At 51.2% G+C, this 13,328-nt stretch overlaps 1 protein-coding gene across 1 annotated transcript; it reads right to left on the bottom strand.

Moving 5' to 3' along the window:
• Positions 1–3,988: 3,988 nt before the first annotated feature.
• Positions 3,989–12,049, bottom strand: CCL22 (C-C motif chemokine ligand 22). The gene is made up of 3 exons (XM_005592030.4): positions 11,943–12,049; positions 9,882–10,005; positions 3,989–6,680 (listed from the first exon to the last, which is right to left on the bottom strand). Exons 1-3 carry the CDS (start codon positions 12,013–12,015, stop codon positions 6,596–6,598), a joined length of 282 nt encoding a protein of 93 aa, XP_005592087.3. The 5' UTR covers positions 12,016–12,049; the 3' UTR covers positions 3,989–6,595.
• Positions 12,050–13,328: the final 1,279 nt, after the last annotated feature.

Here is a 13,328-nt window from a genome sequence, read left to right as displayed (position 1 = left end):
AAACACAGTCTGCCTTCATGGCAGCCTTCCCTAAAGGCAATGGCAACAATTCCTGAGACTCTAGAAGAGTCAGCAGCTCCGCCTTGGGCCAGGACTGAGCTGTACTGGTATCTCCGGGCTGCCAATCTGAGGGAAACCGGTTGTGGAGCCAGCATCCCGCACTATGAGCCAGTTGGGTTGGGCAGAGGGGCTACAGATCCCAAGGCCAGGGACCTCTCTCTCCTCAACCACCCCCTACCCAATGGGCTGCCTGGGGCATGGGGTTAGGGGTTAGGAGGCTAGAGTCTTCTTAAAGTAGCAGAGCACCCTTGGCAGGGGCCAAGGTCCACTCGTGCTCAGAGAATCTGTCCTGGCCTGTGCACATGCGAAGCGAGTAGCCTTCTCATTCCCAATGTCCAATCCCTCTTTTTATAACTGAGGAAACTGAGGCCCAGAGAGGGACAAGGAGGGATAAAAACTGAGGTTGTGTTCTTTCTGCTCTGTTTATGTAAGAACAAAGGAGGAGGCCAAGTGCAGTGGCTCACACCTGTAATCCCAGCACTTTGGGAGGCCAAGGTGGGTGGATCACCTGAGGTCAGGAGTTCGAGACCAGCCTGGCCAACATGGTGAAACCTCGTCTGTACTAAAAATACAAAAACTAGCTGGGTGTGGTGCACACCTGTAATCCCAGCTACTTGGGAGGCTGAGGCAGGAGAATCACTTGAACCTGGGAGGCAGAGGTTGCAGTGAGCCAAGATCATGCTACTGCACTCCAGCCTGGGTGACAGAGTGAGACTCTGTCTAAAAAAAAAAAAGAAAAAAAGAACAGAAGAGGAAGAAGGGGCAGGGGTGGGAGGAAAAAGAGAGGGAGAAGGGGAAAGAGGAGAAAAAGGGAAGAGAGAGAAGCAGGGAGGAAGGGGTGAAAGGAAGAGAGGGGAGGAGGGAGAAGGCGGAGAGGAAGAAGGCAGCCACCCTGGGAAGTGCTACACCTCATGAAGGACAGGAGCCAGGTGGGGCAAGTACTGGGGAGTAGAGGCCCTTATTCCCTGGCCCCCCACTATGCTCCAAATAAGTATTTAGAAAGCAAGGGCTTTGGGGCTGGGCACGGTGGCTCACGCCTATAATCCCAGCAGTTTGGGAGGCCGAGGCAGGTGGATCACCTGAGCTCAGGAGTTTGAGACCAGCCCGGCCAACATGGTGAAACCCTGTCTCTACTAAAAACACAAAAAATTAGTCAAGTGTGGTGGCAGATGCCTGTAATCCCAGCTACTTGGGAGGCTGAGGCAGGAGAATTGCTTGAATCCGGGAAGCGGAGGTTGCAGTGAGCCGAGATTGCAACACTGCACTCCAGCCTGGGCAACAAGAGTGAAACTCTGCCTCAAACAAACAAACAGACAAAACCTCTACAACCAATGATTGGTATTTTTAAATAATTGTTTTATCTTTTCTATTTTTATTTTTTAGCCAAACCATTGCAAAGTAAATTATAGATGCTTGACACTTTGCCCCTAAATATTCCAGCATACATCTCCTCTGAATAAAGCTATTGTCTTACATAAATATAATATCATTATCCCATCTAACAAAATTAACAATAATTCCTATATGTCATCTAACACCCAGTTCATATCCAAATTTCTCTAATTGTCCCAAAATGTATTTCGTAGTTTCTCCTCTCTCCTTCTTTCCTTCTTTCTGCCTCCTTTCTTCTCTCCCTCACACCCTTTCTTTTTATTTTATTTATTTTTTTGAGACAGGGTCCCTCTCTGTCACCCAGGTGAGCGTGCAGTGGTATAATCTCAGCTCACTACAGCCTCGACCTCCCAAGCACAAGAGATCCTCCCAGCTCAACTTCCCAAGTAGCTGGGACCACAGGCTCACGCCACCATGCCTGGCTAGTTACTGTGTTTTTGTTGTTGTTGTTGTTGTTGTAGAGACAGGGTTTTCCCGTGTTGCACAAGCTGGTCTCAAACTCCCGGCCTCCAGCAATCCGTCCACCTTGGCCTCCCAAAGTGCTGGAATTATAAGCATGAGCTACCACACCTGGCGCCTCCCTTCCTTCTTTCTTTCCTTTATTCCCTCCTTTCTTTTATTTTTTTAACCAGGATCCGATCTAGGTTCATGCACTGCATATGGGTATTTCTTTTGAGTCTACATAGACCACTTGCATAGACCACTTTTTAATGACTTCAACTTTCTTAAGAGTCAAGTCGGCTGGGTTCAGTGTCTCACGCCTGTAATCCTAGCACTTTGGGAGGCCAAGGTGAGCAGATCACTTGAGGTCAGGAGTTCGAGACTAGCCTAGCCAACATGGTGAAACTCCGTCTCTACTAAAAATACAAAAATTAGCTGGGCATGGTGGCATGTGCCTATAATCCCAGCTACTTGGAAGGCTGAGGCTAGGGAACTGCTTGAACCCTGGAGGTGGAGGTTGCTGCCCTCCAGCCTGGGTGGCAGAGTGAGACTCCGTCTCAAAAAAAAAAAGAAAAGAAAAAAAAGAGCAAAGTCAAGTCCATTGTCTTATACAATGTTCTCATTCTTAATTTAGTTATTTCCTTGTGATGTCACCTAATTTGTTCCTCTATCCTATTTATTTCCTGTAAACTGAGAGTTAGATCTAAAGGCTTGATTAGACCCAGGCTACATACTCTTGGCAAGAATCTATTATGAGTAACACCGTACACTTCACAAGCACCAGTTGCTCCACTTTTCCTTGGATGGATGGGATTGATGGATCGACGGGTGATTGTTAGACATCTTTATTGTAGAAGAATTAGTCCCCTTGTGATTTGCAAGTCAGTTGTGGCATGCTGGGCTGGCACCCTGTCGCATGAACCTAGGCAGGATTTTGACAGACCATTCCAGGCAGAGGTGAAAGCCTCACCAAGGTGGAAGGCACAGGACGTATTCAGGGGTGGGGAATGGCCCAATGCCATTGGCTCCAATGGAGGCTGCAGCTGGGCCCAACTGCAGAGAACTGTGAAGCGGGAGTGAAGAGTGAGAATGCTGTTCACAGGCTGGAGAGAGCTGGGAAGGTCTTGGGCTGAGGGATAACCAGAGTAACGACGAGAAAAAAAAAAAAAAAAAAAAAGGGTAGCACTGGATGCAGAAAGTTTCCTCTGGGGTGGGGTGGGGGTGGTGAGAATGGGGGTGTCCTTGTCCTCACCTTCCACAAGCCCTCAGGTGGCCAAGACCCTGTGCCCCAGGGAGCAGGGAGCCTATGCTGTTCTCTGGGGACACGAGGGACTCCCCCAGCCCCGGAAGTAGCACAGAAACAGCTCTGGAGAGGAGGATGGGGAGATCAGGGCACTCCTGCAGGACCAGGGTTGGAGAAGGGATGGGCATGACCGGGGACCACCCCTGCCACCACCTCCAAGGCCCCTGGGGCCCCGCCCCTCCCAGTTCTCCCAGCTTATCTTTTCTGGCCAGCAAGGAGGGTTTCCCATGGGTGCTTAGCATTTCCTCTGCCTGTGACCACGTTGGCTGTACCAGAAGGAAGGGGCCTGGGTCCCTGAAATGACCATGTGGAAGGTTGCCTAAGACTGAGAATGCCTGATTAGACTTCGTGTGAGAAGAAATAGCTTCTGATGAGTTGAGCCACTGAGATTTGGAGGTGTTTGTTGCAGGACGTAGACTTTCCTGACTACTCCCTCCCCTTCTCCAGTGTCTGCCCGTGTGGCGGGAAGGTGAAGGCTGAGTAGTTGAGTGATTATGCTGCTGAAGGCTCGAGATGTGGGGACTGCTTTAATGGTTTATAAAATCCTCCTGACAGCGGGTCCCGAGGTGGGCTGGGAACTCTGGGACAAATGTCTGGGCTTCCCTGTCAGCACCTGTGCAGCCACCTCCCAGGCCCTTGTGTCCAGCCTAGACTCCCACCACTCACTGGGTGACCTTGGGCAAGTCACCGCCTATTTCAACGTGAAGACTTCCCCAGTGGGATAGAGGGGATCAATGGTGTCCCTTGCCCCATCTCACAGGGACAGCAAATGCCAGGAAACCAAAGCAGACACTATTTTAAAGGATTTATTTTCCAGAAATCCTGAGGGGCAAGGGCAGGACAGGAGGGGAAAGGAAATCCCAGGACGCTTGAGGGTCCCGTTCACGGGCAGTAGGCAGATTAGTCCTCCTAGTGCCTGCGGCAGGCAGGTTAACCCTGGGCTTGGGAGGGACACAGGCCCTCGATGACACTGAGCTGTATGCCTAGGCAGTGTCACTCCCCACACTTTCAACCTGAGCCCCACAGCAAGCCTATAAGATGGACATTCTCACTGTGATTTTTCAGGCTGAGTTCAGGGAGTGAAATGGCCTCCTCCAGTTCCGCAGCTTCAAATACCCGGCAGAGCGGCACCAGGCTCCCTCAGAAAGGACCAGGCACTTGTAACATGTATGTCCTTTACCTGGGACACTGCTGTCCCATACCTGCAGTATGAAAAGAATATTTCTCAAGAGGAAGAGGAAGCCAGGCGTGGTGGCTCATGCCTGTAATCCCAGCACTTTGGGAGGCTGAGCCAGGAGGATCGCTTGAGCCCAGGAGTTTGAGACCAGCCTGGTAACATGGCAAAACCCCGTCTCTACAAAAATCAACCAGAAAGGCATAGATAGACCCAAATCCCAGTCTTTAGCCTGTCTCAACCACCTGAGAATGGTTTCTACCCAGGATTCCTTCACTCAATTACACCCCACTGTTTGCCTCCTGCCACAGAGAGAGAGAGAGAGCGCGCTACCCTACCACAGCCAGCTTCCTCCCAGGGCCAGGAAAGCTTCACTTGTCCCCCTCTCACACAGTTCCTAAAATTCTTCCATTCATCCATTTGACCTCTTAAGTATTTACTCTGTTTACAAATACATATATAACTCCAGCTTATAATACCAAGCCAAGGGTACTCATTCACACCATAGCATGAATTTGACTGTCAGCTATTTAAGGAAGGAGGCAGGGAAAGTGGAATGGGGGGTACTCTGAAGAGGCCAGGCCTGGGTATTGGAGGTTGGAGGACCATCCAAAAAAAAGCCTGAGGGGAGAAGGAAGTGTAAGCAGACATGACACATAGCTAAAACGGGGAAGAAAGCTACAGGAGTCTCCTATTAGGAAAAAAGGGGGAGGCCAGGTGTGGTAGCTCATGCCTGTAATCTTAGCACTTTGGGAGCCCAAGGAAGGTGGATCACTTGAGGTCATGAGTTCAAGACCAGCCTGGCCAACATAGTGAAACCCTGTCTCTACTAAAAATACAAAAATTATCCAGCCGTAGTGGCACACACGTGTAATCACAGCTACTTGGGAGGCTGGGGCAGGAGAATCGCTTGAACCCAGGAGGTCGAGGTTGTAGTGAGCTGAGATCACGCCATTGCATTCCAGCCCGGGCAACAGAGTGAGACTCTGTCATAAAAAAAAAAAAATAAAAAAAAAAAAGGGGGTGAGGGAAGAGGCCAGGCGCTGTGGCTCACGCCTATAATCCCAGCACTTTGGGAGGCTGAGGTGGGCAGATTACCTGAGGACAGGAGTTCGAGACCAGCCTGGCCAACAAGGTGAAGCCTCGTCTCTACTAAAAATACAAAAATTAGCCGGGCGTGGTAGCGGGAACCTGTAATCCCAGCTACTCAGGAGACTGAGGCAAGAGAATCACTTGAGCCCAGGAGGTGGAGGCTTCAATGAGCCAAGACTGCACCATTGCACTCCAACCTGGGTGACAAGAACGAAACTCCATCTCATCTCAAAAAAAAAAAAAGGGGGAGAGTGGGGGAAGAAAGGTGAATCTGGGCAAATTTGGGGCTTCACATGGACCCAGCTGGCCCCTTTCTAGTGACCTTGAGTCTCTGTATTGATATCTAACTGCCTTTTGGCAGGGAGAGGGGAGGGTCATTAGTTTTATTGATTTTTGTCTGCAGCCACTTTCTGGGCTCTGATTCTGAGCTGGGGCCTGTCTGCAGTGCTCTATGCTAGAGGCCGGGAGACCAGAGTAACTTAGATATAAACCGTGGTCCAACTAGTGGGGAGGTGGGGGAGACAACCCCCAAATCCCAAGAATCTGGGGAGACTGTGACTAGGGTTATTAAGAGAGGACAGAGGGCCAGGGGACGTCTAATACATGAAATGGAATTACCAGTTGCTTGGGTGAGCAATGCCTTGGAGGGCTGGTGGGGCTACACCTGTGCAGGTGGTGGGACTTTCTGGGTGTCGGCAACATCCCAGGCAAAGACTCCAGAAGTGGGATGTGTAGTATGGGTTTGGAGAACAGGGAGCTAGAACCCAACATGCATGAAGGGAAGTGGGCAGGCTGGAGACAGAGATGGAACCCAGATCCAGAAGGCTGCATGCCAGGCTTGGGACCCCTGACCTCAGCTTAGGGCAGTGGGGAGTCATGGAAGGGTTTGAGCAGGGGAATCGCTGATGGGAACAGGACAGTCTGGCTGCAGGGAGGCAGAGGATGGGTTAGAGGGATCGGGGGATATGGGAGTGACAGCACGGAGGTGACAAAGGGTGACAGCCACAGGGATGGAGATCAGGGAATGCAGAGAGTTGGCACAGGCTTCCGGCCGGAGCAGCTGTAATGTCAGGGAGGTAGGGCTCCTGAGCCTTCCTGGAGGAGCCGAGGCCATGGTCATCAGAATAGGCTCTTCATTGGCTCAGCTTATTGAGAATCATCTTCACCCAGGGCACTCTGGGATCGGCACAGATCTCCTTATCCCTGGAGGTTAGCAACCTGGAAGGGGAGACCCCAGAGACAATGCAGCAACATTAGCATGCAGCAAGGAGGCTACACCCTCAGGAACTTAGCATTTATGAGCCACCTACTTTATGCAGGGCTCAGCATTTATGAGTCACCTACTGCACGTGACATTACCTGCTAAATAGAGTGGTTCAAAATTTACAAGTCACCTGTGGTGTGAAAAGAATATTTCTCAAGAGGAAGAGAAGGCCAGGAGCTCATGCCTGTAAACGCAGCACGTTGGGAGGCCGAGGCAGGAGGATTGTTTGAGCCTAGGGGTTTGAGACCATCCTAGGCAACATGGCAAAACCCTGTCTCTACAAAAATGTACAAGTCAGCCAGGCATGGTGGCATGCGCCTGTGATCTCAGCTATTTGGGAGGCTGAGGTGGGAGCATTGCTTGAGCTCAGGACATCGAGGCTGCAGTGAGCCCAGGTCTCTGCTCCACTGTACTCCAGCCTAGGTAACAGAATGAGACCATGTGTCAAGAAAAAAAAAAGGAAGAGGAGCAGCAAGGACTTCCAGGACCCTCAGCTCTTTAGTCCCGGCCTTGAGTTCCAGGTGAGGCCATGAAATAGAATCCCCAAGAGTTGGGTGTTTTTTTTTTTTAGATGGAGTCTCTGTCACCCGGGCTGGAGTGTAGTGGTACAATTTTGGCTCACTGCAACCTCCACCTCCCGGGTTCAGGAGATCCCCCTGCCTCAGCCTCCCAGGTAGCTGGGATTACAGGTGCCCACCACAACGCCCAGCTAATTTTTGTATTTTTAGTAGAGATGGGTTTTCACCATGTTGGCCAGGCTGGTCTTGAACTCCTGACTTCAAGTGATCTGCCTGTCTCGGCCTCCCAAAGTGCTGGGATTACAGGAGTGAGCCACCTCGCCAAGCCAGAATCCCCAAGAGTCTTATAATACGCTTAACTACTCTGAGCCTCAAGACACATTCTTTCTAGGGTCCCTTCTGGCTCAAAATCCAATGATCACATATGATTTGATTGATTGATTGATTGATTTTAGAGACAGGGTCTCACTCTATTGCTCAGACTTGTCTTGAACTCCTGGTCTCAAGTGATCCTCCCAACTTGGCCTCCCAAAGTGCTGAGATTACAGGTGTAAGCCACTGCACTCAGCTTTTTTTATTTAAAAAAAAAAAAAAGGCTGGGCGCGGTGGCTCAAGCCTGTAATCCCAGCACTTTGGGAGGCCAAGACGGGCGGATCACGAAGTCAGGAGATCGAGACCATCCTGGCTAACCCGGTGAAACCCCGTCTCTACTAAAAAATACAAAAAAACTAGCCAGGTGAGGTGGCGGGCGCCTGTAGTCCCAGCTACTCGGGAGGCTGAGGCAGGAGAATGGCGTAAACCCAGGAGGCGGAGCTTGCAGTGAACTGAGATCCGGCCACAGCACTCCAGCCTGGGCGACACAGCGAGACTCCGTCTCAAAAAAAAAAGACAGAGTCTCACTAAGTTACCAGGTTCACCTCAAAATCCAGGGTTCAGGCAATCCTCCTGCCTCAGCCTCCCAAGTAGCTGAGAGGCACTACCATGTCCAGCAATTGAGCATCTATTATGCGCCAGACTTTGAGCTCTTCACCTTCCTCTTACATTACTGTGCCCTGTAACAAACGCTCAAGGGGCCCCCTAACCTCTGTGTGCTCATTTCCTCACCTGTGAAAAGGGGATCATGACGGCACCTGCTGCGTAGGATTGTTTCAAGGATTAAATGAGTTCATATTTATAAAGTGCTTACAACAGTGCCTAGCACTTAGCAAGCACTCTCTATGTGTTTGAAAATACAAATAAGTCAAATAAGTAAAGGTTATTACTTCATTATACTGTTGGGGAAACTGAGGCTCAGAGTTAAAGAGAGAAGAACTCTGGGGGGGCTTCCTGCTTCAGCCTTCTTTATTATTCACCTGCAGATCCCTCTAAGAAATGGTGTCAGCGGTAAGGAGGAGGAAGACGAGAAGAAGATAATAGAGGCCCAAAGCGGGTCATGAGTCCCTAAACCCAGCCTCCCCCAGTGTGTGATTTGGTGGACAGCAGGCTCTGAGCAGTTGGAGAACCAGCCAGAGAGGCTAACGCAGAGAGGGCAGGACCTGTCACCCAGCCAGGTGCAGGTGCAGGCTCCAGGCCAGGGAAAAGGAGGCAAAGAAGCCAGAGAAAGAAGCAAAGGAGAACAAGAAACTTGGGAGAAAGCCCTGAACGAGGAACCAGGAGTGAGTTCTGGCTCCAGCCTGGGCAGCCTTGAGCAGGTCACTGTCCCTTGCTAAGCCTGTTTCTCCGTCCCTACCATGGGAATCGTTGAACCTCCTCATAGGATTGTTGTGAGAATTAAACCAATTAACACAGGTAATGATCAGAACAGTGCCTGGCACTCGGGAGGCGCCTTGGAAATTTTAGCTCTTAATATTATTCTTCTGGTCAAAATGGGTTGCCTCGGACTTCTGGAAGCCTGGAGAGGATCCAAGACACTTCTGGTGTGAGCATTTTTTTTTTTTTTTTGAGACAGTGTCTCGCTCTGTTGCCCAGGCTGGAGTGAGGTAGAGTGATCTCGGCTCACTGCAACCTCCACCTTCCAGGTTCAAACGATTCTCCTGCCTCAGCCTCCCAAGTAGCTGGGACCACAGGCACGCACCACCACACTCAGCTAATTTTGTATTTTTAGTAGAGATGGGGTTTCACCATGTTGACTAGGCTGATCTTGAACTCCTGACCTCAAGTGATCTGCCTGCCTCGGCCTCCCAAAGTGCTGGAATTACAGGCATGAGCCACCACACCTGGTTCACCATCCATTTTTGCCCAAAACCTGGGAGCATCTTTGCTGACTCAGTGGCACTAGGCATACTCCTATACCTGCTATACCCAAATACCCTAGATGCCACAGCTACTGATGGCCTACTGCCATGCCCACACTGTGGCGGCACCCTATTCACTCAGCTCAGCATCCTCAGAACCTGACACTGCCTGGAGCCTAGTAAGCACCTGATGATATTTGCTAAATGATCACATTATTTTTGTTTGTAGTACACCCAAGCCTGAACTGAGCCATCTCGTCCAGCCAAGCCATCCTGGCAAGCATCCGGTAGCCCTGCCACATCCCTCTCATCCCTGGGTGTGTCCCATCCAGCAGCACCTGGGCCATCCCAGGCTGTACCCATCAGACCCACCAAGACCCTGTGGCCCCAGCTTCCTACTCACACCACGCCAGGCCTCGGGCAGGAGTCTGAGGTCCAGTAGAAGTGTTTCACCACACGCAGGGGCATACGGTAACGGACGTAATCACGGCAGCAGACGCTGTCTTCCATGTTGGCGCCATAGGGGCCTAGCGGAGGGGTGCCCAGTGAATGCACAAGCTGGAGCCCAGAGAGGTCACCCTCGGCCCCAGCCCCTGATCTCGGCCTCTCCAGGCTCCAGGAAAGAGATGCAGTTTTTCTGTTCTCATGTGGAAGGATGGTAACCAGAGGATTCTGAGCCCTCCAAGATCCTACCCTTGGAGCTTCTGAGAAGCCACTTACGTTCTGATGTCTACACTCTGGGACAGTCAGCTCTAGGAACAGGGATTCAGAACAACTAAGCATCAGCTGTACCCCAAGATGGGACTCAGTGACTCTGAGCCACAAGGTGCCTTAGATCCTTGCTGTTCAAGGTAAGGTCCATGGTCCATGGCATCAGCGTCACCTAGGAGCTTGTCAGAAATGCTCAGCCCCCAGCGCCAGACCTGCTGAATCCGGTGTGCATTTTGACAAGCTCCCCAGTCATCCATCAGCACATGGGCACTTGAGAAGTCAGCTTCTGCTCATATGTGTGCAGTGGGAAGGCTGCGGTCCAGAGACGGAGAGGCACTTGCCCAGGATCACACAGCAAGATGCAGCAGAGTCAGGACGAAGGCTCAACAGAGGACAGTCACATAGACCCGGGTTCGAGTCCCGCTTTCCCCTGACTCACTGGGCCACCCTGACCAAGTCATTGAATCCTCTGAGGCCCAATTTCCTCATCTGACCAAAGGGGTAATAACAGTACCAGCTTCAGAGGGTGTTTAATGCATGAAAACCGCTCAGAAAGCCCAGCAGCTGGGAGCCATTCTTGTTTATAGCTGCTGCACCCCACTCCAGTGCTCACTCCTCCACCCAACACAGCACAAGCATAGAGTGGGGTGGAGAAGGAGTCAGGAACCCATACTGAGGACAAGTTCTGGACAAAAATGGATAGGGAGCCCAGCACAGTGGCTCACGCCTGTAATCCTAGCACTTAGGCAGGCTGAGATGGGAGTATCACTTAAAGTCAGGAGTTCAAGACAAGCCTGGTCAACATGGTGAAACCCCATCTCTACTAAAAATACAAAAATTAGCCGGGCATGGTGGTGGGTGCCTGTAATCCCAGCTACTCAGGAGGCTGAGGCAGGAGAATCACTTTAACCCCAGAGGTAGAGGTTGCAGTGAGCCAAGATTGCGCCACTGCACTCCAACCTGGGCGACAGAGACTCCATCTCAAAAAATAAATAAATAAAATGAAATAAAAAATAAATTTAGGCTAGGCGCAGTGGCTCACGCCTGTAATCCCAGCTCTTTGGGAGGCGGAGGTGGATGGATCATCTGAGGTCAGGAGTTTGAGACCAGCCTGGCCAACATGGTGAAACCCTGTCTCCACTAAAAATACAAAAATTAGCCAGGCATGGTGGTACATGCCTGTAATCCCAGCTACTCAGGAGGCTGAGGCAGGAGAATTGCTTGAACCTGAGAGGTGGAGTTTGCAGTGGGGCAAGATTGCTTCACCGTACTCCAGCCTGGGCAACAAGAGCAAAACTCTGTCTCAAAAAATAAAATAAAATATAATAAAATAATTTAAAAAATAATAAAATTTTAAAAAATGGATGGTAGGAGGGCAGCACCAGCTTTCCAAGGGAGAACCACTTGCCCCAGACCTGCCTTCCCCTACTCAGACCTGACCCCTTAGAAGCTCCTCACCCACACCCCTAGGGCCCTATGCTTGAGTTTTCTGGAGCAGGAGATCCCAAGGCTATGCCCACCACAACCCCCAACCCAACTGAGACAGATCCTAGACTCCAAGCCTTCAAGACTACCCATTCAACAGACTTGTAAACTGAGGCCCAGAGAAGCACTGTAACTAGCCGAAGACCGCAAGAGCCAACCGCAGACTGAGGTCTTCTGTTCTCAGTCCAGTGCTTGTCCAAGACATGCGGAAGACACCCCAGCGTCCGCCCTGGCCTCTGTAGGGGGCCTTCCTGCTCCCCAGCCTCACCTGCCTCAGTTGCTTGAAGCGCCACAGCAAGGAGGATGAGGATACCCAGGAACATAGTCTGTAGGCGAGCCATGCTCTGTCCTGTATGTCTCAGCCCAGGTGTCTGCAAAGGGACATAGGAAGACCTACTATTTAAGATGCTGGCTCCACCCACAAGCCTCACTTACTTACCTCTTAGTCACCGGGGTGCCCGGAGTCACTTGACATTCACATCTCAAAAGGAGAACTACCTCCCACTTCCTCCAAAGTGGAGAAATTCTCTTTGGTGGGGAACCACTCAGAGGGGACCCCCCCCAAATCTGTCCTCTCCTCTGGTTTCAGAGAGACTTGTAAAATCCCCCTCTTAGAGGCTCGTGCTCCCCAGGGTCTCCACGCTGTGTGGCCTTGTCTAGCTGTCTCTGGGACTTGGTTTCCCCATCTGGAAGTAAGGGAGTTGGTTTCACAGCCCTGTTGACTTCACTGGTTGTAAATCAAGTGAGAATGTGGACCAACCCTCACCTGGAATTGAGGCCTGTCTTGTACCCTTAATGACAGCATCACTGATCTCTCTTCAATGGGAGAGGCCTATGGACCCATTGACCCATCAACAGCCTCTTCTGGGGCTTCTTGCAAAGTCCACATTTGGGCCAGGTCATAGATTTCTCAACGGTTTATGAAAAGCGTCCACCCACACTTCTATCCTGCCTGATTTTCCTTCCCAGTGGCTGCCAGGCTCTCCCTCCCCTACTCCCGTCTCAGTCCCTCACCATGTCCATGTCCTGTTGATTCTGCTTCCTAAATCTCTCTCAGATCTGCTTCTTCTCTCCAACCCCACTGTCCTTGCCCAGTCCGGACCACCTCTACCTCAGGCTGGGATGCTGGCCCCCTCAATGCCATCCTTACCCTGCAGCAGCCAGAGTGCGTGGTCCCGAGCTACACACTCTCTTTCCTGCTTCAAAACCCTGCTGTGGCTCCCCATTCACCTAAGGGCAGGACCTAGGCTCCTGTCTGTGGCCCTCAAGGCCCCATTTCCGGACAGGCCTTTCCCCACTGGTCTCCCTCCCCTGAGGGATCACACCACACTCCTCACAGTTCCTCAAAAGGGACTGCGGCCTGTCCCTGGCCTTTAATGTCACTTTCCACATCTCTACCGCATAAACTCCTACTTATGCGTCAAAGCTGTTTGAAATGTCACGTCCTTGGTAAGCACACCCTCTCAGGACTTCAAAGCCTTCTAGGGGGTCTGGAATGTGGCCCTGGGCAGACTGTGTCAGGTTTTCTCTTTCTCAAGCCCCTCCCTAGAAGCCAGACTCCAAGCTCTAGGAGGCTGGGGTCTCCCTTCATTTTTCCTGGCATTCCCAGGACCTTCTGAGGATCAGGCACATGGTAGGTGCTTGGAACACATGG

This window comes from Macaca fascicularis, chromosome 20, assembly GCF_037993035.2.
Source record: "Macaca fascicularis isolate 582-1 chromosome 20, T2T-MFA8v1.1".
Classification (NCBI taxonomy): domain Eukaryota; kingdom Metazoa; phylum Chordata; class Mammalia; order Primates; family Cercopithecidae; genus Macaca; species Macaca fascicularis.
This window is presented reverse-complemented; position numbering and strand designations above follow the sequence as displayed.